This window comes from Salmo salar, chromosome ssa09, assembly GCF_905237065.1.
Source record: "Salmo salar chromosome ssa09, Ssal_v3.1, whole genome shotgun sequence".
NCBI classification, from domain to species: Eukaryota; Metazoa; Chordata; class Actinopteri; order Salmoniformes; family Salmonidae; genus Salmo; species Salmo salar.
In genome coordinates, this window is record NC_059450.1 from 129,745,676 (window position 1) to 129,773,542 (window position 27,867).

At 43.2% G+C, this 27,867-nt stretch overlaps 1 protein-coding gene across 2 annotated transcripts in view; it reads left to right on the forward strand.

Annotated features, from left to right (window-relative positions):
- LOC106612817 (calcium-binding protein 8) overlaps window positions 1-27,867 on the forward strand; it is a 62,468-nt gene that overhangs the window by 19,706 nt on the left and 14,895 nt on the right. For both annotated transcript variants that reach the window (XM_014214341.2, XM_014214339.2), the window contains exons 3-4: window positions 1,266-1,409; window positions 5,736-5,848. In XM_014214341.2, the coding sequence (XP_014069816.1) occupies window positions 1,266-1,409; window positions 5,736-5,848 (257 nt within the window). The remainder of the gene's footprint in view (window positions 1-1,265; window positions 1,410-5,735; window positions 5,849-27,867) is intronic.

The window sequence follows — 27,867 nt, forward strand, 5'->3', positions numbered from 1 at the left end:
CTCTAAAGCAAGCGTCTGGTTGGAACAAGCTTTTGTACTGCGTTATGAATGATAATGGCTAAGTGTGTTTGCTCAGGCCAGATGTTTTGGGAAGCAGGGAATAACAAAATACTGTTCAGAGGCTGGTAGAATGACTAACCTGAGCCCTCAGTAACATCTGAGTGCTTTTAATGACCCGAAATATAGTTTCTCATTTTACGAGGTGATTTAAATACAGAGAAAAACCATTACATTTACACACCATTGTCCTCCTTGCACCTCAGAGCACCAAATAATTTCTACTCCCCTGACTGGCTATGAAGGAATGATAGCTTCTCAGTAGATGATTGACAGATGATTGACCAAGGATAGGCTAAAGATTGGCAGCATGGGCAGGTTACCTCTAGGATGAAACTTTACTTCATGCTTGGGTTATCTTTGGACTACAATAAGTGTAAGTTAACCTGTTGTTTGCTCTTTCTCATGGTTTCAGCCAAGAACTCTACCACCACTATGCTTTGTTTATCGCATGGTCTTTTCAAGACTGGACCCGTAATATCCATGTTCTTGTTAGCACCTGTGTTCTCAAAAAGTGTATGACATTGCATCCCATATCTGGAACACGTTTGGACTTCATTCATGTTTGAGTTAGACTGGGTCTTGGGTAACTTCCTCTTTCTCTCCCTGGTCCTGGTGAGTTAAAGCCATGTATTCCAGTAGTACCCATCTTCAAATTATTCAGTATTCAGTAGTGTACTGAAGCATACCATGCAAACATAGTGTCCTTTAGAGATCTGAAATTCTACCTTTAATTAAAAATACCCGTGGCTGCCTTTCTCTCTTTCAATCTCTCTGCATCTCTCTCTTTCCCCGCTCTCTCTTTCTCTCTATCCCTCTTTCTCTTTCTCTCTCTGTCTCTCTCTCTAGTTCTCTCTCTCTCTGTCTCATTCTTCCTGCTTACTGCCTCCCAGTCATAAGACCTCTCCTCTCTGTAGACACACTAATAAAATATGAATTCTTAAAAGCACAGTGGAGCCTGCTGACTTTTAGGCTCAGCGCTGACGGGTATGTTAAAAACGGAAGGGAAGGAGTAACACAGACACAGTACAGCGGCTTGTCGTACACACAGGGAAAGCTTATTTGACACCACCATAAAAGTTGCCTACCGGTTATTGCAGATGTCATTTGCCTTGTTCTTGAGCTAAGGCACAGAGCTAAAAGAATCCCTAACCATGGTGGATGCTCCCTCTCCTCTCCCTTCTCCTTGTGTGTGTTTGTGTTGACAGAGATCCGGGAGGCATTCAGAGTGTTGGACCGGGATGGGAACGGGTTCATCTCCAAGCAGGAGCTGGGCATGGCCATGAGGTCTCTGGGATACATGCCCAGTGAGGTGGAGCTGGCCATCATCATGCAGAGACTAGACATGGATGGTGAGTTACCTTCAGTACACATTTCACACATTTACAGTACACAGACACATGCAGTTGCACGTGTAACAGAAGGTCCCATGTTCGAGTCCAGTTAGAGACAGGAACGGGACCTACTCTGTTACTCGCACACACACATATTTAAACATAAACAGATCCCTTCCTTCCTGTTTTCACACCATGATCACGCACACACAAAGACAGGGACAGGGTCATAGACACACTATCAGACACACACATATACATAAATAGATCCCATTCCTCCTTTTTTACACATTCATACACATGGGCCTACCTATGACTACATAATCACAAGCATAATCAATACATTTACATGAGTACTCATTCACCATTATGCACACACATTTTCATGTACATGCGGTACATTATATGCACACAGAAATGTGCACTCATTCGCACCATACATTCAAATCATGACTTTTACACTTTAAATAAGCATGAAGGATCCTACTATCCAAACACACACCGGAAGAGCACTTAACACATCCTATAGTCCCACTGTAGCAATATCTATCTCGAAGCTGTAGATGTGTAACATGTTGGCTGTGGTCCCTTGCTCCATTTCATCTTAATACACCGTATTGCACATATTTACGCTAACACATTCATGCACAAACACGCACGCACCATGCACGCACACACACAACACATGTGATTACAGTAGGTCACACAGGTGGTTTCTGTGCTGAAGCCAGTCCCTACCTGACAGAGAAGGTCTACAGTGCCTTCAGAAAGTATTCAGACCCATTGACTTTATCCACATTTTGTTACGTTACAGCCTTATTCTAAAATGGATTCAATAAAACAATTCCTCAGCAGTCGACACACAATAGCGCATAATGACAAAGCAAAAACAGGTTTTTAGACATTTTTTGCAAATGTATTAATAAAAACAAAAAACATAAATACCTTATTTATATAAGGTTTCAGACCTTTTGCTATAAAACTCAAAATTGAGCTCAGGTGCATCCTGTATCCATTTATCATCCTTGAGATGTTTCTACAACTTGATTGGAGTCCACCTGTGGTAAATTCAATTGATTGGATTTGGAAAGGCACACACCTGTCTATATAAGGTCCCACAGTTGACAGTGCATGTCAGAGCAAAATCCAAGCCATGAGGTCAAAAGAATTGTCCGTAGAGCTCCGAGACAGGATTGTGTCGTGACACAGATCTGGGGAAGGGTACCAAAGCATTTTTGCAGCATTGAAGGTCCCCAAGAACACAGTGGCCTGCATCATTCTTATATCAAAGAAGTTTGGAACCACCAAGACTCTTCCTAGAGCTGGCCGCCTGGCCAAACTGAGAAATCGGGGGGAAAGGGTCTTGTCACTCTGACAGAGCTCCAGAGTTCCTCTGTGGAGATGGGATAAACTTCCAGAAGGACAACCATCTCTGCAGCACTCCACCAATCAGGCCTTTATGCTAGCAGCCAGATGGAAGCCACTCCTCAGTAAAAGGCCCTTGACAGTCCGCTTGGAGTTTTCCAAAAGGCACCTAAAGACTCTCAGACCATGAGAAACAAGATTCTCTGGTCTGATGTAACCAAGATTGAACTCTTTGGCCTGAATGCCAAGTGTCATGACTGGAGGAAACCTGGCACCATCCCTACGGCGAAGCATGGTGGTGGCAGCATCACTGAATGTCCTTGAGTGGGTCAGCCAGAGCCTGGACTTGAACCCGATCCAATATCTCTGGAGAGAACTGAAAACAACTGTGCAGCAACTTTCCCCATCCAACCTGAAAGAGCTTGAGAGGATCTGCAGAGAAGAATGGGAGAAACTCCCCTGATACAGGTGTGCCAAGTTTGTAGCGTTTCATACCCAAGAAGAATAATCGCTGACAAGGTGCTTCAACAAAGTACTGAGCAAAGGGTCTCAATACTTATGTAAATGTGATATTTCAATTTTTTTCTCCATTATGGGCTATTGCGTGTAGATTGATGAGGTGAAAAAAACAATCTAATCCATTTTAGAATAAGGCTGTAACATTACAAAATGTGGAAAAAGTCAAGGGGTCTGAATACTTTCCGAAAGGCACTCTACATTTACATTTTTTTGGGTACAGGCTTTAATTGTTTAAAGATCTTATGAAAAAGATTGGTGTGTTTTTTCACTATCTAATCATGACATGGGGTTGTTCAATGACATACATGTGTTTTTTTTTAATCTATCACTTGATGGTTTCATTTCAGAGAGACAAATAATCATGTTTTTTGCTAAATGCTACATATCTGCCTCAGTCTCAGAGAAATAAGTACTACTTCTAAGATTTACACAGTCAAATGTAAGAAATAACTACTTTTTATAAAGAACTGTAAAAATGCTATATTTGGGACATTCATATTTAACAAAACATTTTACAAATGTTTTCAATACAGTAATACGAGATCTGTAAGTAAAACATTTACATTTTACATTTTTGTCATTTAGCAGATGCTCTTATCCAGAGTGACTTACAGTATTAGTGCATTCATCTTAAGATAGCTGGGTGAGACAACCACATATCACAGTCAAATATACAGGATACGACCATTCCATTCCAGCTAAACAATGGAAATAAGCTAGCGTTTTGCAAAAAACACATTTTCATTTTCACACATGGGTATACATGAAGGTACCCATAAGCAATCACTTCTGATGAAAAACACGTAAGGAATTGGTGGTTATAGCATTTTGGAAATAAACTCTTCAATTGGAAGCCATCACCTTCTGTGGAAACATTAGATGTGTCCACTGTAATAGCCATACACATTATGTAACATGGCATTTGCTGGCCTTATGTTTCAAACACTACATCATTGAAAAATATTCAAGTTTTTCACCCATTAGTCTTTTTATACCTTGCATTCTCCACTCAAATGTTTGTTGTTTGTTTGTTTTGTTTTGTTTGGCAGAATTGCAATAAAAACTGTAGTGTGTTGGAATGGTGCAGAGAAGGATAGAAAGGTGATAACTGAATGCTCAAAGATGTGGACTGCTTCCTATTGCTTCTCCACTTGAGATACAAATGAATAGCAAAACAATTTCTCCTCCTGTTAAAGTATACCTGCTATCAAATTAAAGGTTTGTTTGAAATATTGCTTTCGTCTCCTGCTATGGCAAGTTAGAACATCTAGGATCACCTATCTGTCATATTTGTTATAGATACTGTTTGTACATTCTGAGGTGTGACAGCAATCAATATATGAGTCCCTGTTGGTTTGGTAGAGGGGGAGAACTGGAGGACCATTTCTCATCTGCGATGCCTTTGAAATCGTCAGTTGATTTCACTCGCTGTGACTGAGTGAAGATGTTCCTTCAGAAGGAGATAAACTCGCTAGCCAAGATAAGAAGGGTTGGCTGGATTGTTGTTGCTGTTAAGTCTCCATTATTACAGTGAGAGATGTTTTAAAAACATACATTTGTGTTCTGTTCAAAGCAATTTGCTTCAATCTCATCTCATTTTCATGTCTGTAGACACAACACAAAAGACCAGGGTGATCAAACAGAGGAGGCATCCATAGCCAAGAACATTGCCAGATAAATGGGATTTGAGGGTGTTTATTATGTCTTTGCCAAGCTAGCAGCTGTGTGAATTAGAGACACGTGACACATTCACGGATGGCCATTGATTCTTTCTCTCTGAGCAGCAGCTGCAAAAGTCCAGCTGATCACTATAAAATATGGATTGACTCATTGAGTTGATCTGATAATCTGTTCTACTTTCAGAACGATCCCTCAGATTGTTATCCAGCTCAGCAGAATGCCCTTGGTGGATTGCTTAGGAGCTTGTGGTCTTTGTTCGAGATCTCAGCATTGCAATTGCTCCATTTGCTTTTTATAGTGGTGTAATGTTTGTAATACATGATGCCTGTCATCAACTGCTTTTGTTAGGAAGTGTTTATGGTTTAAATCACATCCATCCGTCCGTCCATCCATTCATCCATCCATCACGATAGCTCAAGGGCCCTGACTGCACTGGCTACACTGGCTGACTGTCCCCAGTTATGAGGCAGGATGCCACTCTGCATATGCATGGGCACAGAGAGGGACAATCGATGGCATCAAATGTGACAGTGCCAGCGTGCCTTAAGGAGGTCACCCCTGTCAGGGGAGAAGGAGGAGAGGAAGAGTGAAGGGGCAGATTGAGTTACCCTGCATGGGCAGCACATAACCTCGTCTGCAGGGAAATGAGGAAGAAGAGGGAGGAGAGAGTAGAGGTATAGAATGGAAAGAACACAGACTCAAATTAACATATAGTTCTTGTCCTTCTTACTGATTTGCAATCAAACTTTGTGAATAAGACATGTCATACTGTGTGTCTAGGAGACGGGCAGGTAGACTTCGATGAGTTCATGACGATCCTGGGACCCAAGCTCCTGTCGTCTGAAACCAGGGAGGGCTTCCTGGGGAGCACAATAGACAGTATATTCTGGCAGGTAAGGACTTCTCTCTTTTAACCTCTATCTTCTATCACCTTTCCTTTACCAAGCACTGGCCTGCAATAGCTGCAGTCATGGCCAGGCTGTGCAATAGCTGGCAATGAAATCAAAGAGGCAGAGTGTATTGTTTCAGTGTGTAGTGTGAAGGGGTAGAGTGTAGTGTGTGGAGGCAGAGTGTACTGTGTCAGTGTGTAGTGTATAGAGGCAGAGTGTAGTGTGTAGTGTGTAGAGACAGAGTGTAGTGTGTCAGTGTGTAGAGACAGAGTGTAGTGTGTAGTGTGTAGCGACAAAGTGTAGTGTGTCAGTGTGTAGTGTGTAGAGGCAGAGTGTAGTGTGTCAGTGTGTAGAGGCAGAGTGTAGTTCCTGATGGCCAGATGTTGTCTTGTCTGGTGGCAGTGCCTCCTGCCTTGGAGATGGTGGCAGGACATAATCCATGCGCCGTTTGGCCAGATGTTATTGCACTGAAATGGAGGGGGAGAGGATGATAGCTACGCAGGGAGTCAGAGTAGTGAGTGGAAGTGACAGGGTGAGAAGTTTCGAGCGAGTAACAGAAGTAGGGGGTGAAAGCGAATGAATGAAAGAGGGAAAGAGTGTAAGGGAGAGAAAGACAACGAGAGCGAGAGAAAGAACAACACTTAGAGAGAGAGAGAGGGAGAACCACACTCAGGGAGAGAGAGAGAGGGGGGAGAGCGAGAACAGTCCAGGAGGGAGAGAGAGAAAGAGAGGGACATTTGGCTCTGTGGAGCACACTTGGCAGGGTTCTCTCTCTGATGCTATCATGGCTGTGACCCAGTCTGTCTCTGGGGAGCAGGAGCTCTTGGTTTTCACTGTGAGGACATGCTCTTTGGTGCTGCAGGTGCAGACACTGTGGTCTCCGTGCCAACCCTGTTTTGCTGAGATGAGCTGCTCTGACCTTGGCTTGCTGATATGAGGCGGGAGGATGGAGACCAGAGCGGGTGGCTGTCTGGAATTGTTGTATCTTTCTGAGAAGTGGGGGGAAATCAGGGAATTGGAGTTGCTCAGATGATTTATAGCTACTCCTGTGTCTATAGTTGTCTTCCAAAGAGGAGGGTTGGAGTTGGTCTTGTGTCTTTCGAGGAATTGGTTCCCTCATATTCATACTCACATTTTTAATTGTTTGATAATCTAATCTTGTTTGTGATGATACACAGTATACAGTATCTCTGTTTGCTATTCAGAAAATAATATCTTAATGTGATTCCATCCTGATAATCCCGCCTCATTCTCCATGGTCGATGTATTGTAGCCTACAGTTTTGCATTTTAATGTTCAGTTTCCTGATGTAACTGGCATGAACGAGTGTGTGTGTGTAACACCTGTTTTTGTTGCTCAATGGTTCCCCCTCCCAATTTCCTGTTTACAGTACAATACCTTGTCTCTCTGAGTCAGAAACCTTTTCTGTGTAGTAGTTGGTCTCTTTCTGAATTGAGCTCCCTGCGCTCTGAATGAGTTTGACAGAATACATTTTCAATTTTTCTACTTCAATATCTCTGCATGCAAGTCTAACAAAAAAACAGACATTTCTATTATCTTTGCTTCACAGCGATTGAAATGGTTAATTTAATTCACTTCATCTACATCTTTATCATTGACATTATGGGGTTTGTTGGCAGGTGTAAAAACAGAAGTACCCTTTGGAACTCTTTGGGATTTGAACTTGCAACACTCTGTATTTTCACCCAAGTGTTTTCCTAACCAGACCACTAAGCAGATATTATAGAGAAGCAACAAGGCTCTAAAAAAATGTCCTCTTCAGAGGAATCATCCAATTAAGTAGTTTGAGAGAAGAGAGAGTTAGAGAGAATAACACTGAACCAGCATGTCCTGTAGTTAAAACTAGTCTGACTACAAGTCTCTTTAGCTAACATTCCACTCCTTCCCACTACTTGTCATTACCAAAGGTCTTGGCTAGATGGGATCCAGCCTTTGTCAAATTAACGTCATAATTGACTTTTAGTGGCAGGTTAGGAGAACTTACGTAGCAGGTTAGGATAATAATGTATCACGTTAGGATAATTAGGTAAAGGATAGGAAGAGGGTTAGGGTTAGCTAAAATGCTAAAAATGTCAACTTCTTACGTTAATTTGACAAAAACTTTGTACCTTTCTAAACATGATCCAATCTCAATGTTCAATATGCTCTGAATTTATGACTTCATTCATTGCTTCAAATAACGTTAATATTTTCCATGGCATGAAAACATGTGGAGCCTCAAATAGCATTAGTAACAAATTAAAATCCTCTGCTCTTCTCAAGCTCATTAATGATAGAACGTTCATATTTGAAAATGGCAGAAAGGCCAGTCTCTTTGGCACATGACACGGAGTACAGGGAGTGGCTTAGCTGAAGAGACTGGTACCTAAGCTAAGTTAAGACTGCATAAAAAACAACTGGCATTGTTGTTCTTTGCCAATCAAAGAGTAAAAGTGCAGCTTATCGTTCTTGGTAAATGCAAACAATAACCATATGGGCACTAGCCCAACTTCCATTCCATATTGATGTGTTTCAGTTACAGTAAATAGAGTGCAAACACTTAACCTTAATGAACATAGTACTCTATACCCGCTGGACACAGACGTTATTTCAACATCCAGTTTTGATTTATATTTGATTGAGTTGTCAACCTATGTGAATTTGAATAAAAAGCATGAGCTGACGCACACGCAGAGAAAATTATTTTATGTAGAGGTGCTGACTAAAGGCGAATAAAAAAATAAGCTATAAAAATAAAGAGTCGCATACTCTCTCTCTCTCTCTCTCTCTCTATATATATATATATATATATATAGCATATATATATATATATATATATATATATATATATATATATATATATATATATATATATATATAGAGAGAGAGTATGCAACTCTCTTTATATATATATATATATATATATATATATATATATATATATATATATATATATATACAGTGTCAGTGATGCCGAAACATTGGTGATTTACCCAATAAATTACTGGGAGTTTATATACATAGAGAGTGTGCGACTCTCTTTATTTTTATAACTAATGTGAATTCAACATGAAATCAACAAATATTTGAAACATGTTATTGGATTTAGGTTAAAAGTTGGGTGAAAAAAACACATACATTCCCAAAAGTCCTTTATGTTGTTGACTTTTTGCAAATCCAATCTGTTTTCCATGTTCATTCAACGTAATCATACACATTTTTTGTTGTTGAAATACTTGGAAACAACGTTGATTCAACCAGTTTGTGCAGAGTGGGTATTTAGTATATCTGTTAAGCACTTTGTTGATGTAAAAAGAGCTTTATAAAATACATTTATTTGATTGATTGATGGAAAGAAAACTAGACAGAAGCTATGATGAACAAGAACAAAGTAACAAAGTGATATAAACGCCATCAGCAAACAAGACCGGCAAAGCTTGCACATCACAGCGTTATGACTGTGCCTCTTGGCAGAACACATCCGAGGTGAAATCTGAATACATTTGAATAGCCAACCTGTTCCATAAAACATGAATCAGGATGACGGGGTAGACGCACAACAATTCTGTGACACTGAAAGCATTAGCCGGGAGACGAGGAGAGTAACCTTATGAACGTTCCTGGCTGTCAATGCTTCTGCTGGCGTTTCATAAATCTCTGATGCTTCGGAGGGGAGGATGGAGGATGAGGACGGTGCTTTTAAGTATTTATTCTCTGTGGCATGTTGCTTCAGGGTCTTTCTCCATCAGGAGCTATGTGTGTCACCAAGCAGGCGCAGGGCTTCTCGGCTCAGTCTCTCTGAGAGACACAAGGCTGGTGTTTGTGTGTGTGTGTGTGTGTGTGTGTGTGTGTGTGTGTGTGTGTGTGTGTGTGTGTGTGTGTGTGTGTGTGTGTGTGTGTGTGTGCGTGTGTCACCAAGCACAAGGCTCTTCAGCTCAGTCACTCTAAGAAGCAGGCTGAAGAAGGCACAAGGCAGATAACTTATTTAAGACACTTCAGACTTCAGAGGTCTTCAGGGGTTCTGCAACTGGTGCCTCGGCAGAGGAGTTCTTAAGCCCAGTGTCCTGTTTTTCTGTTATCTGAAAGCTAAACAGTCAACTTTATTTTTTGCAGTTGACTACAAAACCCTATGACATACTGTGTCATCCAATCTAAGTGAATGCTAACTTCCTCAAGTCGAATTTTAACTTAGTCATACATTAAAGTCAATGGAGTAAGTTCAAGTTTATGATTTGCTGGGTAGAACAAGTCAATCTACTAATGTTAGGGTGGTGATGTCACACTCACATCCTTCCCAGTTGTAGAGGTTGGTTGGTTCAGTAAGAAATTATTTAACATTCTGTCATGGCTCTCACCTACCTACTCACTCATGTCTGCTCTTGTAGAAGTTCTTAATGTACCAAATTATCCCATTGGGTGAATATGTGCATGTAATTAGACAACAGCAAACGTCTCACGTGCGTGTTGATGTTAATCATCTGTCTCTCGCATTCACAGGGTTTCTCTAATGATACCACAATTACAGTCACGCCTCATCAGCTTTTCATGTGGTTTGGGGCTTGAGTGTCATTACTTTGATATTCTCTAATTTAAGTAAGAGTCTCCATCTTTTAAGTATTCCTGAGAGCATAAAAGGCATGACTCTCCATCTTCCTTTCCCTCTCCCTCTCCCTCTTCATCTCCCTGCCTCTGACCAGCACACAAATAAAGCAAAGATACAAAGTAAACTTGCGTTATGAGAGCTTTATGTATCACTCCTTTACTCTGTTTCTTAGCGATGTCTGGGTTGACTCATAACACGCTGTCCCTGCAGGCGGGTTTAGTGTCATTAAATATTGTGTAGATGAAGGGCAGGTGGGTGGAGGGCAGGATGAATAAAGAGAAAACAATACCTTAAAAAATCCATAAATGTATACATTTTGTGCACATAGGCTACATTGAAGTTTTTCTTTAATTATTTTAGGCTAACTGGCATTAGTGTGTAAGCTTTAGGGCCTAACTGTACCCACGCTAAAAAGCTTACATGCCAATCGCCAAATGCTTTTGGGAACAACAGAAAAGTTTAGGTTGATCCACAGAGGCAAAAAGGACAATGTCGGAGTTTGATGCAATAAGAGAAAAGCTGTGAATTGGAGAGTTGAAAATAAAGAGAAGGGAGGGACAGAAAAGTCATGTTTGTGGAAGATTTGTTGAAATGGTAAAAGAGGATGCTAGCAGTTATGTTATGTGCAGTGATTGTGAGGCACTATATAAATTCAACAGTCACAAGACAGGGACTTCAACTAGTCCTATGACAAGTAAAGGGAACTGTAGCCAACTGTTCAGATGGGTTAAATAGAAACTGAAATCTGGACACTGACTGTAGGTCTAGAACCTCTCATACAGCCTTAATATTAACTAATTAAGCATTCTCCTTTTTACCTCTGTATTTGGAGGTTGGCGTGTAGTCATTTCACGTGTGTACAGTTACATTCAAATAAAATAAAATACTAAATAAATCACAAGGCCTATAGGCTATTTTGTATTTGTATTTATTAAGGATCCCCATTACTACTCTTCCTACTCTTCCTGGGGTCCAGGAACATTAAGGCAGTTATATACAATTGAACATTTTACATGACATTACATTTCATAACACTACCCAATACAGGCCACTACTCCACTATCACATATTTACAATACAACATCCATGTGTGCGTGTGTAGAGTCCGTTTCTTATCATGTGTATGTGTGTATGTGGTGGCATGTCTTGTGGGGTATGCATGGGTGTCCGAGCTGTGTGCTAGTATTTTAAACAGACACCTCTGTGCATTCAGCTTGTTAACGCTTCTTACAAAAACAAGTAGTGATGAAGTCAATCTCTCTTCCACTTTGAGCCATGAGAGATTTACATGCATATTATTAATGTTAGCTCTCAGTATACATTTACATTCCGATGTCCCTCTTTGTGGCACCTGACCACACGACTGAACAGTAGTCCAGGTGCGACAAAACAGGTGTTGACACAAACACTTATAAACAAAATTAAAATAAAATAAAATAAAAACTTCATAAACAATAGGCCGAAATAACAGGTGGAGGCGCAGAAGGCTTCCACCCGGTTACGTAACCCTGCACCTTAGAGGCTGCTGCCCCATACACATAGACTTGAAATCACTGGCCACTTTAATAATGGAACACTAGTCACTTTAATAATGTTTACATATTTTTGCTTTACTCATCTCATATGTATATATTCTATTCTACTGTATTTTAGTCTATGCCACTCCGACATTGCTCATCCTAATATTTATATATTCCTTAATTCCAATCTTTTACTTTTAGGTTGTGTGTACTGTGTGTATGAATTGTTAGATATTACTGCAATGTTGGAGCGAGAAACACAAGCATTTCTCTACACCCGCAATAACATCTGCTAAACATGTGTATTGTGACAAATACAATTTGATTTGATTTGATGTGAGGTATTTGAGTTCGTGACAGGAGTTTGTGGAGTTCGTGACAGGAAATTATTGTGATTCAACACAGCAACCTCTGGTCTCTCATACTCTGTTATTGGAGAAATCTATTCTCTGAAGGGATGCAGTGCCAACCTTCTTTCTATGCCTACATTGTGTTGTAAATCTGAACTGAAAAACATTTCAGGCTATTCCGTTAAAACAACTACAGCCTATGCGCATGATGTAATCAAAATTATAATCCTAATTGGCACATTTTAAACTGTCCCTTTGTGAGGCGCAGCTGGGAACTAGTTCTGTAGGCCCTGCGATGGCAAGTGGTGGGGTCAATAAACCAGAATTGGAGAATCCTCCATCATTGTTTAAATCTCCAGTTTGGTAACATTTTGGCTTCCCAGTAGATTACAACGGCGATGGACTGAGAGTTGTGGATAAAATGTTAACAGTATGGTGCCACGCTCAACAAGAATAGCCTATGCAGCTGCCAACACCTCATATGTTGACACATTTACATCGACATCACCCCAGTACACCGAAGCAAGACAGAAACGCAAATAAACTACAACAGCATCTCCCCTCTGCATTCAACCAGCCCTTGGCAGTTTATTCTGACCATGCCAAAGAAATGACAAATGATTTGTTTATATTTGTCACTAACTAAGGAAATGGCCTCTATAACAGCATTTTCATGCTGTAAGTTTCACAGATCCTCATCTACGACATTCACTCCCCAAGCGTACTCCACTACGACCCCAGTGGTTGAGCTGACCATTTTAAAGGACGTCACTGTGCTTGCTTAGCTGTATCTCTTTCCCCCCAATCCACCTCATTCTGACAATCAAACTCTGGACCTTTACAGATCCCCATCTGCTACATATGCACAATATGCAGTCTCTTTAATGATCTCAAATTCTGGCCTTTCTCTCTGGGCTTTATATCATGTGAGACCTTAATTAACTCTAGAGACCATTCTACTCATTATCACCAAACCTTTGTATGAGCTACTGCTTTATAAAAGCTGTATATAAAAGCTGCTTTCATACAGCCTCAGTGAACTGAATCTGTGCAAGAGACATTACCATTGCATTATTCTCACAGCCCACACTCAGTCAGTCAATGTCTCTCTCCCGCCCTCTCTCTCTCTCTCAAAATATGCTTATTATTTAGGCATGACATTTTGCTGGACTGTTATACATCCTAAAATATTAAATCAATGTTTAATGGGTAACTTCAGGCATTTATGTTAGTCAATTGAATTCTGAGAGAGAGAGAGAGAGAGAGAGAGAGAGAGAGAGAGAGAGAGTCAGCATGTTTGAGAGGAATACACAAGTTCATTTCATTACTTTTAAAAATGTAAAAGGTTGCTCTTTCTCTTGCACCAGAGTTTTGGCTGTTCTGAAAAGGTAATAATCCTTGAATAAAGATCAAGCCAGATTCTGATTAGATAGGAACTCACGGACCTTGGCATCATAAAGTTTCAATAATGCTTAAATCTTAAAGAGATACATGTATTACCCCTGAAACAGTTCATTTTACATTAGCCTACCCTACAATGTCACCTTAACACTTCTCGTTTCAGATCATCTCACCTCCAGGGCCCATCTAAAACAATATTCTCAGAGTATGAGTGCTGATCTAGGATTTGTTTTGTCTATTAGGTCATAATGAATAAGATTACATGGACAAGGGGGTACAGCACTCCTACTCTGAGATACTTTACAAATGTGGGCCCTTGACTTCAGTTTTCCGTTATTCTGGAAACTCCTACCTGTTTTGAATAATTTCGAGCACCCTACAGGCACACACTGGTTGAATAAACGTTGTTTCCATGTAATTTCAATTAAATTATTTTAAACCAACATGGAATAGACATTGAATTGTTTTCTGTGCCCAGTGGGACAGGTGAAATTAACTGATCTGTCCGATGTTAATAAATGGGCTCAGGGGTAGCCAGCAGTACTCTTACTAACCGGCTGAATGTTAAACAGAATGTCTGTGTCCTGCACATCCAGATACTGTGAAGTAAAGTATATTTTGTATTTTTTTACATTCTTCCGAAGGCAAGTTGAGCAAAGACTAATGTAAGTTTTGGCTGGCTTGTGCCTAACATAACAATACCCTGTAGCTGGGATAATTGACAGCCAGGTGAGATGACTGATTAGGACCTGCCTAGAGAAGGATTGACAGAGCACCGCATGGGGTGAGACCATTATTGAGAGGTTGAACCTTTCTAATTATTCACACAACCTCACATACTTCTTCTTCTTCTTCATCATCCTCTTCCACACCAGTCTTTAACAATGCTTATTATTACATTCAGAAAGTTTAAAAACTCTTACTAAGTAAATGCATTTCCTTTTTCCCTTGTATGATACGAATCTCTGAAACGCACAAACAATTACCAAAATGCTCCTTTTTTATGTGACTTTGGGAGTTGTGAGATTATTCTCTGTAGCTTTCTGGAACTCAGCAGCAGATTCAAGCTGCTGATTTAATTGTCTCTGGCTGTGATGATTCATCCTACGATTCTATCAATTCCAAATTCAGAACCTCATCAACTAGTTCGTTTCACATCATCTAAATAAGAAATGTCAAATCTAATTAGTAGAATCTATTTAATGTTGTTTATTTACAGTTTTGTTTTTATCATTGAGGTTTACAGTTTTGCACCCTTGTGTACTAGGCAGTAAGTGAAACTCACTACACATGAGCACAGTTTACATGATTTGTAAACTGTGCAAATCATGTAAACTGTGCTCATGTGTAGTGAGTTTCACTATCGCACAGATATGAGGACCAACTGTTTTCCCTCAGCCATTGTGTTGCAGCCAAATGTCTATAAAGCTGAGGGATGAGACTGGGGAAATGTACCACTTTCCAATTAATTGAGCTATGATTGAACTATGGATGCAAGGACTGACAATCCATTATGGTTTTTAACACATTCTGAAACTATACATTGTTTTTAGATTTGCTGATGTTTTGACACAAACTGTTTTCCCTTGAAATAAGAATCTTGGGCTGTATCTAATCTAGGCCTATAGCTAGGTTTTCTTATTCTGATCCCAGCCATATTCAGACAGTTTAAGATGTGTTGTGCAATGTGTTGTGCATTAGCTGGCACTCTGTCTGAAGCCTAATACATTTTACTCTCATCAATAAATCACTTCCGTTAATCTTTCATTTTCCTTCCCTTTGTGCAGGGGCATCTCTTTTTTTAAGCAAATCAAATATGATGAATTATACATAGACCACAATCATTTTTCTGAAGAGAGAAAGAGGAGAGAGGAGAGAGAGAGGCAGACAGACAAACAGACAGACAGACAGACAGGGAGGGAGGGAGGGAGGGAGGGAGATAGGCAGGGAGGGAGGCAGGGAGATAGGCAGGGAGGGAGTCAGACAGACAGGTAGGGAGACAGGGAAACCAAGAGAGACGGAAATATTTTTTTTTATATCCCGGGCCTCATCAGTTACACAGTGGACATTTTAACTGGGTGAGTTAATTATTAACTAATAATAATTGCTTCTCTGGGTTATGATTTGTTATAGGACATAAGGAACATTATTTAACAGGCTTCTCTCACAGCGCTGATAGTGATGTACTAATGGACAGGAAATTGAATGGCAGTAATGGTATACATATTTCTGACTTCTCATTTCCATGTTATGAGAAGAACTCCACAAGTGCCCTCAGCTATTCTTTGTTAGTCTGCATGTCTGCCATATTCTCTCTGGTGACAGTTGGACTATAATTTGAAAACCTAAACATCAGTAGCTCAGAGTTTTCCTTTTCGATATTACATGAATTTATTCCCTATTTCTTCACATGAAGAAGGTACTAAAGGTAGCCTGCAACCTTTGGGAAGGAAGACCAGACTCATAAAACTATTTGCTCGGGGCAACTAAGATGAAGATAAAGTTACAAAACATGCTCTGATATTGTGCATCAGTAAACACATCCTCTAAAAAATACTGTAAAGTATATAATTTCCTATTGAAAGTTTCTGTAGAGAATTGTTTTTGTCACATACACAGTTTACAGCAGGTATAAAAGTTGCAGTGAAATGCTTACGTGCTAGCTCCTTCAACATTGCAGTACAATAATCGATATCAATAAGTGTTTTGGTCGAGCACTTGAATAAATAGTACAGATGCATTATCTTAATTTGACCATGCTTCTCACAGCAGGCAAATAATCCTGCACCAACAGGAAATGTGAATTATTATGTGGATTATAATTAATGGACATTTTTGAAAGGGTTGATCCATTTTTTGTTAGGGCAAATCAAATCTGACATTTTTAAAGTGGAAATTACAAACGTAAAACCTTGAATGCGCTACAATTTGCATTTCCTGCTACGCAGAAAATTCTCTGCGACGACAGAGTGATCAAATTACAGTAGATCTGTGTATAATAGAACAGCAGCATTGATGTAACGATGATGCTGGGAGTCAGGAAGCAGGTGCAGGTGGTGAGTTTAATAATAACGAACATAGCGCTATACAAAACAAGAGAGCTTCTGGACAGGAATACAGAACCAATACTGGCTGAAGAGTGATGCTAGGGAGTGCTAGATAAAGGGGGAGTAATCAGGGTAGTGATGGAGTCCAGGTGTACCTCATGATGGGGAGCAGGTGTGTGTAATGAGGGTAGCCAGGTGTGCGTAATGATGGGTTGCCAAGACTGGTGGTTAGTAAACCGGTGACGTCGAGTGCCGGAGCGGGGTAGTGGAAGTACACGTGACAGTTGACTGTGTGTGTGTGTGTGTGTGTGTGTGTGTGTGTGTGTGTGTGTGTGTGTGTGTGTGTGTGTGTGTGTGTGTGTGTGTGTGTGTGTGTGTGTTGGATGTGTGATGACTCAGTCCAAGTAGTCTGTAAGGTGTATATAGTCTCTGAGGTACAGATAGTCTCTGAGGTACAGGTCGGGGAAAGAATACAGCTTGGGTTTTGAAGTTCAAAAAAAGTTTGTTAGCCAACAGTAAACTATGACCCTTTAGGATCCAACACTAGTTATTTAAGCACAATATCCGAGTAGATGGCTCCCTTTAGGTCAAACACAATCAGAGCAAAGCAAATCAATATCTCAACCTTAGACCATCTCTGACCATACATCTGTGAAATGATGCTGGGTATAAAGAGAGAGAGTATAAAGGATTATGGGTATAAAGAGAGAGAGTATAAAGGATGCTGGGTATAAAGAGAGAGAGTATAAAGGATGCTGGGTATAACGAGAGAGAGTATAAATTATGCTGGGTATAAAGAGAGAGAATATATAGGATTTTGGGTATAAAGAGCGAGACAGTGGACAGTGCTGATCTACAGTCCAAACTGATCCTACAGTATATCAACACTCCTACTCCAAGACTATGGTTGTGTCCCTAATGGCACCATATTCCCTATAGTGTACTACTTTTGACCAGAGAACAGGGTGCCATTTGGAACAAAGCCTATTTGTTAATTCAGTCCCTGATGTCGCCACAGTCCCCCCTCTCTCTAACTCTCTCTCCAGTAATGCCTGACACACTGTGACAGTTAATGACATGGCCGGTGCCGCGCCTGGGATGTTACTGCACTGTGGGGGCGTCCTCCCACATGCTCTGCCTAAGGAGAGAGAAAAAAGAGAGGAGAGAAAAATATTAGTAATATTCCTCCGTGTCAAACGACGTGTCTCTGCATACCAATGAAGGAAGAGACACAGCGGCACAGCAGACATAGCCAGCTAATCGACGACACACACACACACACACACACACACACACACACACACACACACACACACACACACACACACACACACACACACACACACACACACACACACACACATACTGTATACAGTGGGGAGAACAAGTATTTGATACACTGCCGATTTTGTTTTCCTACTTACAAAGCATGTAGAGGTCTGTAATTTTTATCATAGGTACACTTCAACTGTGAGAGACGGAATCTAAAACAAAAATCCAGAAAATCACATTGTATGATTTTTAAGTAATTCATTTGCATGTTATTGCATGACATAAGTATTTGATCACCTACCAACCAGTAAGAATTCCGGCTCTCACAGACCTGTTAGTTTTTCTTTAAGAAGCCCTCCTGTTCTCCACTCATTACCTGTATTAACTGCACCTGTTTGAACTCGTTACCTGTATATAAGACACCTGTCCACACACTCAATCAAACAGACTCCAACCTCTCCACAATGGCAAGACCAGAGAGCTGTGTGAGGACATCAGGGATAAAATTGTAGACCTGCACAAGGCTGGGATGGGCTACAGGACAATAGGCAAGCAGCTTGGTGAGAAGGCAACAACTATTTGCGCAATTATTAGAAAATGGAAGAAGTTCAAGATGACGGTCAATCACCCTCAGTCTGGGGCTCCATGCAAGATCTCACCTCGTGGGTGAGGAAGGTGAGGGATCAGCCCAGAACTACACGGCAGGACCTGGTCAATGACCTGAAGAGAGCTGGGACCACAGTCTCAAAGAAAACCATTAGTAACACACTACTCCGTCATGGATTAAAATCCTGCAGCGCACGCAAGGTCCCCCTGCTCAAGCCAGCGCATGTCCAGGCCCGTCTGAAGTTTGCCAATGACCATCTGGATGATCCAGAGGAGGAATGGGAGAAGGTCATGTGGTCTGATGAGACAAAAATTGAGCTTTTTGGTCTAAACTCCACTCGCCGTGTTTGGAGGAAGAAGAAGGATGAGTACAACCCCAAGAACACCATCCCAACCGTGAAGCATGGAGGTGGAAACATCATTCTTTGGGGATGCTTTTCTGCAAAGGGGACAGGACGACTGCACCGTATTGAGGGGAGGATGGATGGGGCCATGTATCGCGAGATCTTGGCCAACAACCTCCTTCCCTCAGTAAGAGCATTGAAGATGGGTCGTGGCTGGGTCTTCCAGCATGACAACGACCCGAAACACACAGCCAGGGCAACTAAGGAGTGGCTCCGTAAGAAGCATCTCAAGGTCCTGGAGTGTCCTAGCCAGTCTCCAGACCTGAACCCAATAGAAAATATTTGGAGGGAGCTGAAAGTCCGTATTGCCCAGCGACAGCCCCGAAACCTGAAGGATCTGGAGAAGGTCTGTATGGAGGAGTGGGCCAAAATCCCTGCTGCAGTGTGTGCAAACCTGGTCAAGAACTACAGGAAACGTATGACCTCTGTAATTGCAAACAAAGGTTTCTGTACCAAATATTAAGTTCTGCTTTTCTGATGTATCAAATACTTATGTCATGCAATAAAATGCTAATTAATTTCTTAAAAATCATACAATGTGATTTTCTGGATTTTTGTTTTAGATTCCGTCTCTCACAGTTGAAGTGTGCCTATGATAAAAATTACAGACCTCTACATGCTTTGTAAGTAGGAAAACCTGCAAAATCTCCCCACTGTATACATGCGCACACACACACACACAACCCCTCATTATTTCCATATCCATAATCACCCTCCTTTAAATTAGTCTAATCCACTTTCAGTAACGGTGGTGTAATGTGCTCCTCTCATCCCTTGGTTCCAGCTAGTGTTAATGTCACGACTTCCGCCGAAGTTGGTCCCTCTTCTTGTTCGGGCTGCGTTCGGCGGTCGACGTCACTGGCCTTCTAGCCATCGCCGATCCACTTTTCATTTTCCATTTGTTTTGCCTTTGTTTTACACACCTGGTTTCAATTCCCCAATTACATGTTCATTATTTAACCCTCTGTTTTCCCCATGGTTTTTGTGAGTGATTGTTTTATTGTAAGTTCGGTCCGATGTTTGTGGGCTTGGTATTACTTAATGTATTTGGAATTTTTTAGTAAAGTTCATTGTGTTACTCATCTCTGCTGTCCTGCGCCTGACTCCTCTGCACCAGCTACACCCAGAACCTTACAGAATCACTCACCAGAAAATCAGAGTCAGCAGAAGCAGACAACCCCTTTGGCGGTCGAGGAGCGCGTCCAGCAGCATGCGACGATCTTGCAACGTCTCGGCATCGCCATGGATCGCGTGCTGCAGACGATGGACCGATGGGAGAGAGGAGGAGTTCTGCCAGCGCCTCCACCGGCATCACTACAACAGGCACCACAGTTCACCCCTCCTTCACCCGGTCCCAGTGGGATTCGGCTCGCGCTCCCGAGGGAGTATGATGGGATGGCTGCCGGATGCCAGGGGTTCCTACTCCAGCTGGAACTCTACCTGGTGACCGTCCACCCGGCTCCTTCGGGACGTGAGAGCGTGTCTACCCTCATCTCCTGTCTCTCAGGGAAAGCCCCGGAGTGGGACAACGGCGTATGGGGTGAAGGAGAAGCGGTGTTGGACAATTAGTTCACCCGCCGCTTTCGGGCAGGTGAACGTCTGCTCCACTTGAGGTAGGGGACGAGGAGCGCACAGGAGTTCACCTTGGACTTCCGGACCCTGGCCGCCAGCGCGGGATGGAACGACAGGGCCCTGATCGATCACTATCGGTGCAGTCTGCGTGAGGACGTCCGTCGGGAGTTGGCCTGCAGGGACACCACTCTTACGATTGACCAGCTGGTGGACCTGTCCATACGGCTGGATAACCTGCTGGCTACCCGCGGACTTCCAGATCGGGGCCTGTCAGTTCCATCCCCCAGCACCACCGCTCTGACGTCCATGGAGCTGGGAGGTGCTGCACTTAGGGCAACCGGAGGAGGGGCCGTTCCCTGTACCATCTGTGGCCGCAGAAGGCAGGGCACTCTCGTGTCACCCCAGGTGAGTCGGCACCTGGCTCACTCAGAGCCCCCTGTTGCTCACATGTTTTTGCTTATACATTTTCCTGAGTTTTCCCCGCATTCCCAGCATGAGGCGCTCGTAGATTCAGGCGCAGGTGGGAATTTTATTGATAGAGCATTTGCCCATAGTTTAGGGATCCCCATTGTTCCTGTGGATATGCCCTTCCCTGTGCACGCCCTAGATAGTCGACCATTAGGGTCAGAGGAAATTAGGGAGGCCACCGCTCCACTGGGCATGGTTACGCAGGAGGGTCACAAGGAGAGAATTAGTCTTTTCCTTATTGATTCTCCTGCGTTTCCTATGGTGCTGGGCTTACCCTGGTTGGCCTGTCATGACCCCACTATTTCGTGGTAACAGAGGGCTCTCAAGGGGTGGTCATGAAAGTGCTCGGGGAGGTGTTTAGGGGTTTCTATCGGTGCTACTACGGTGGAAAGTCCAGACCAGGTCTCCACCGTGCGCATCCCCTCTGAATATGCCGATTTGGCTCTCGCTTTCTGTAAGAAGAAGGCGACTCAATTACCACCTCATCGACGGGGGGATTGTGCGATAAATCTCCTGGTAGACGCAGCATTTCCCAGGAGTCACATGTATCCCCTGTCACAGGAGGAGACGGTGGCTATGGAAACATATGTCTCCGAATCCCTGGGGCAGGGGTACATTCGGCCCTCCACTTCACCTGCCTCCTCGAGTTTCTTTTTTGTGAAGAAGAAGGATGGAGGTCTGCGCCCGTGCATTGATTATCGAGGTATCAACCAAATCACTGTGAGGTACAGCTACCCGCTGCCTCTCATATCAGTGCGATAGAGTCAATGCACGGAATGCACTTCTTCACAAAATTGGATCTCAGGAGCGCTTACAACCTGGTGCGTATCCGGGAGGGGGACGAGTGGAAGACGGCATTTAGTACCACCTCAGGCCACTATGAGTACCTCGTCATGCCTTACGGGTTGATGAATGCTCCATCAGTCTTTCAGACATTTGTAGACAAGATTTTCCGGGACCTGCATGGGCAGGGTGTAGTGGTGTATATTGACGACATTCTGATATACTCCGCTACACACGCTGAGCATGTGTCCCTGGTGCGCAGGGTGCTTGGTCGACTGTTGGAGCATGACCTGTACGTCAAGGCTGAGAAATGTCTGTTCTTCCAACAGTCCGTCTCCTTCCTAGGGTACCGCATTTCCACGTCAGGGGTGGAGATGGAGAATGACCGCATTTCAGCCGTGCGTAATTGGCAGACTCCCACCACGGTAAAGGAAATGCAGCGGTTTGCCAACTACTACCGGTGGTTTATCCTGCGGCTTTGGTCAGGCAGCGGCTCCCATTACCTCACTGCTGAAGGGAGGACCGGTGCGACTGCAGTGGTCGGCTGAGGCGGACAGGGCTTTTGGTCACCTGAGGGCTCTGTTTACCTCGGCTCCCGTGCTGGCTCATCTGGATCCCTCTTTGGCATTCATAGTGGAGGTGGACGCTGGGATAGGAGCCGTGCTCTCTCAGCGCTCCTGTACGCCACCAAAGCTCCACCCCTGTGCTTTCCTTTTGAAGAAGCTCAGCCGGTGGAGCCAAACTATGATGTGGGGGACCGGGAGCTGTTGGCTGTTGTCAAGGCTCTGAAGGCGTGGAGACATTGGCTTGAGGGGGCTAAAAACCCTTTTCTCATCTGGACTGACCACCGCAATCTGGAGTACATCCGGGCAGCGAGGAGACTGAACCTCCACCAGGCAAGGTGGGCCATGTTCTTTACCCGTTTTGTTTTCACCTTGCCAGGTTCCCAGAACGCTAAGACAGACGCACTGTCCCGGTTGTATGACACAGAGGAGCGGTCCATAGATCACACTCCCATACTTCCGGCCTCTTGCCTGGTGGCACCGGTGGTGTGGGAGCTGGACGCGGACATCGTTACGTACAGAGCCCACTCCCCCCCCAGTGTCCAGCTGAGCATATGTATGTTCCATCTGCTGTCCGCGACCGTTTGATCTATTGGGCCCACACGTCACCCTCCTCTGGTCATCCTGGCATCGGTCAGACAGTGCGCTGTCTTAGTGGGAAGTACTGGTGGCCCACCTTGGCCAAGGACGTGAGGGTTTATGTTTCCTCCTGCTCAGTGTGCGCCCAGAGCAAGGCCCCTAGGCACCTGCCCAGAGGGAAGTTACAGCCCTTACCCGTTCCACAACGGCCGTGGTCGCACCTATCATTGGAATTTGTCACGGATCTTCCTCCCTCACAGGGCAACACCACGATCCTGGTCTTTGTGGATCGGTTCTCTAAGTCCTGCCGTCTCGCGGTTTGTGGGGCCATTCAAAGTCCTGAGGAGACTGAACGAGGTTTTCTACAGGTTACAGCTTCCCCCAGATTACCATATTAACACCTCGTTCCATGTGTCTCTCCTCAGGCCGGTGGTGGCTGGTCCACTCCAGGAGTCTGAGGTGCGGGAGGTTCCTCCGCCCCTTTTGGACATCGAGGGGGGCCCCAGCGTATGCTGTTCGAGCCATAGTGGACTCGAGGCGTCGGGCAAGGGGCCTTCAGTACCTCGTGGAGTGGGAGGGGTACGGTTCGGAGGAGAGATGCTGGGTGCCAGTGGAGGACGTTTTGGACCCTTCGTTGCTGCGGGAGTTCCACCGTCTCCTTCCGGATCGCCCTGCGCCTCGTCCTCCGGGTCGTCCCCGAGGTTGGTGTCGACACGCGGCTCGTCAAGGGGGGAGTACTGTCACGACTTCCGTCGAAGTCGGTCCCTTTTCTTGTTCAGGCAGCGTTCGGCGGACGACGTCACCGGCCTTCTAGCCATCGCCGATCCATTTTTCATTTTCCATTTGTTTTGTCTTTGTTTTACACACCTGGTTTCAATTCCCCAATTACATGTTCATTATTTAACCCTCTGTTTTCCCCATGGTTTTTGTGAGTGATTGTTTTATTGTAAGTTCGGTCCGATGTTTGTGGGCTTGGTATTACTTAATGTATTTGGAAATTTTGAGTAAAGTTCATTGTGTTACTCATCTCTGCTGTCCTGCGCCTGACTCCTCTGCACCAGCTACACCCGTTCTGGGTGTAGCTGACCTTACAGTTAAAGGTCGAGGGTCTGGATTACAGGCTTCTTATTGCTGTGAAAATGACTCAATTTGTCTTTATCACTTCACACCTTGCTAACTGTCATCATTACGGTTCATCTGAGAAAAGAGAGGCAGACACACACACCAACACACATACACATCTGAGACATTACAACAGTCCCTGGTTGTGGCAAAGTGGCAATCTAGATTCCCTCTTGTCATTTTCCCACACTTTTTTTGGAGCACATTGTACAGATAATAACCTATGTATGAACTTAAACAGTTAACTTTCCGAAACACCGACAGCCATAGGGAACAGACTGTAATATTCATTAATGAAAGAAGATATTAGCATGAGGTAGAGAATGTGTGGGAAGTCTTTAGCTACTGCTGATGGAAGAGTAAATTTCACACAGTCAGATGCTGAATAATCAGTCACTTTGTGTGAGCTCTGCAAGAGGTTGATATGTAGCAGTGTAACTGTGTGTGAAATGGTGAGTCTGATACTCTGAGTATCATTTAACTAATGATCCTTTGAGACAGACACAAGAAACTCCTCAACATGTGCCATAAAAGATGCCATTGTCTTTCAACATTTACCTTCTGATTGCCTCATTAAAGTTGACTTTTTGACCAGAGATGACATAGTTCTGTTGTTATTATATATAAAGTTCAATAAAAAACATGAGCTGGCGCACACCCAGAAAAAAATATTTTATAAAGTTAACATGAAAACAGTTTTCTGTGAAGAAAGAGTACGGTCTGAAGAAGTGGAAACATGGTGTGTTGTATTGTACTGTATTTTGTATGTTCCTTCTCTCATTGCTCAGATCAGAGGTTCCAATGTTTGATAGAACTTCCGCCTCCTGCTGAGAAGCAGTACTATCACATACTCAAAAGCACTCAGCTTGAGATGTAATATTTATTTTTCTTAAACCTTTTCTGACAAGGGGAGAGAAGGAAACCACAGTGCGTTCTGTCTCTCTCGCTCTTTCTCCCTCTCTCTCTCTCTCTCTCTCTCTCTCTCTCTCTCTCTCTCTCTCTCTCGCTCGCTCTCATTACATAAATTACAGCTTAAAATCATGAACATTTTGTTATCTCACAGACTATTATTTTATTTTATTTAACCTTTATTTAACTAGGCAAGTCAGTTAAGAACAAATTCGTATTTTACAATGACGGCCTGCCCCGGCCAAACCCTCCCTAACCCGAACAACGCTGGACCAATTGTGCGCTGCCCTATGGGACTCCTGATCACGGCCGGTTGTGATACAGCCCAGGATTGAGCTAGGGTCTGCAGTGACGCCTCTAGCACTGAAATGCAGTGCCTTAGACCGCTGTGCCACTCGGGAGCCCAAAACAAGACTCAGGGTAATCTAATAATCATGGTTAAAATTTTATCATCATGCGTCATAAAGATTTATTGGCCCGGCTAATTGAAACTCCTGGATCTCAGTGTTGTTTTGTTTACAAAGCTGCTAATTGATGGGAAAAAAAACAGAGTTGACAGGTTGAAGTGGTCATAGAAAGAGATGAGACGCTACATGACAACAGAGTGATAAATTACAGATGCTTTTTATGTGTACTGTAAATTAAAGGCTCAAGTAGTGAGGTATGATGGTATTAATAAAATGTTCACTAGTGTTCTTCTGTAATGAATGAAATGGGGTGCCACACTGCACAGGCTAGCCAAGGCAGCTGAGAATGAACTCTAGATTACACTTTAGTGCTTTCAGCTAGGAAATAAATTCTACTGTAACTACTGTGGCAGTTGTTTATTTTTTTAGTATTTTACCCCCTTTTTCGATCTTGTCTTATCGCTGCAACTCCCCAACGGGCTCAGGAGGCGAAGGTCGAGTCATGCGTCCTCCAAAACATGACCCACCAAACCGTGCTTCTTAACACCCGCTTGCTTAACCCGGAAGCCAGCTGCACCAATGTGTCAGAGGAAACACTGTTCAATTGACAACTGAGGTCAGCCTGCAGGCGCCCAGCCCGCCACAAGGAGTTGCTAGAGCACGATGAGCCAAGTAAAGCACCCCCGGCCAAACCCTCCCTAACCCGGACGACGCTGGGCCAATTGTGCGCCGCCCTATGGGACTCCCGATCATGGCCAGTTGTGATACAGCCTGGGATTGAACCGAGGTCTGTAATGACGCCTCAGACCACTGCGCCACTCGGGAGGCCCATATAGGATGACAAAAACAGAATATTAGAAAAGAGTCGTAGGATGACACAAACAGGATATTTTATGAGAGTTGTAGAATGACAAAAACACTTGTTTATCAGAGGGAATAGGACAGTATAAAGGTCTTGTCTGTCAGCTGTCTGTTGAACATCAGAGGAGTCTTATCCATAATATTTTAGAGAGAAATCACATGACTGGCTTGAACTTTCTTGACATATTCAGAGAGAGAGAGAAAGGGAGATCTGCACAGAGGGGAGGCCTGCGATGGCTCAACCTGGTTATTAATACTGGACACTTTGTAATGTGACAGCCTGCTGTCTTCATCACCTAATGCCATCTGTCATTCCTGTCCATTTCCAAACCTCCTGATGTAACCGACTGGGTTCAAACTTGGGTCTGATGCACACCGATGAGCTTTTCTTTACAACACTACAGGAACCTCACTTCACCCCTAGGACCAGCAAGGCTTCCTGACATTTTGGAGTTGTTGCCCTAATAGCCCTATTATGGATCATTCTGGACCGTCAATAGTGTCCAATGTTGTATCGGCTTGTCATCGTACACTCTGTGCCCCTGGTGGATCATGGACCCAATGTCTGTTTCACACCCTGTATGGAATCTGGCCAATGGCCCAATTAGGCGCTGTCAACGCATTTAGGGACACACACCAGACACGGACACACACACTGTCAACACCCTCTGCTTTAGTCTAATGATTGGTTGAGACATAGCTGTCACAATTAATTTTCTTGTGCGCCGTTGTCGTTGTAAGCGCACGCTAATGTTACATTTTGTTGTCCAATGACAGGTCGGTGAGCTGTGATAATAAAGACATAAATATCGTCTGATGGCACAGGTTCTTACGGGGGATATGCTGTTTAGAGGTTGAGATCGATACTGTTGCTGAGCTGCCATTGCTGAGCTGCAACTACCACGTCAACGTTTAGGACATAAACCCATGACTAGAAATAGCAAGCTGTCAGAACAGAATTAATTAACATGAGTCTTCTTCAGGTTGGAGCGTAGAAATTCAGTTGAGATTATAATCTTGCATAATGAATGAAAAGATTGGTTTGATAGATCAGAAACCTGTATAGTTAGGCTACATACAGTAGTGTAAGGCTTGTGGAGTTACATCATGACTTATATTCTAGTACAGTCAGTCAGTGCTCATTAGGCCTCTTCTTTAACATGAACAGACTAAAAGCTGTCAAGGCCTTTTCCTATCAGCATCCTCAGTCCATCGCAAGCTGTTAGGCAAGAGCAAAGAAGTATGACACAGCAGACTGGAAAACATACAGTAACTTCAGAAATCACATAACTAAACTAAACAAAAAGAACAAGAAACTATACTATGGAACAAAGATAAATTATATAAAGAATGATAGTTAAAAGCTCTGGAGTACCTTAAATAAAATTATTGGCAATTATTGTTTTCTGTTTTTACTAATGACCTTCCACTGACCTTGAATAAAGCCTGTGTGTCTATGTACGCTGACGACTCAACAGTATACACATCGCCTATGACAGTAAAACAAATAACTGACACCCTTAACATAGAGCTCCAGTCCAGTGAGTTTTAGAAT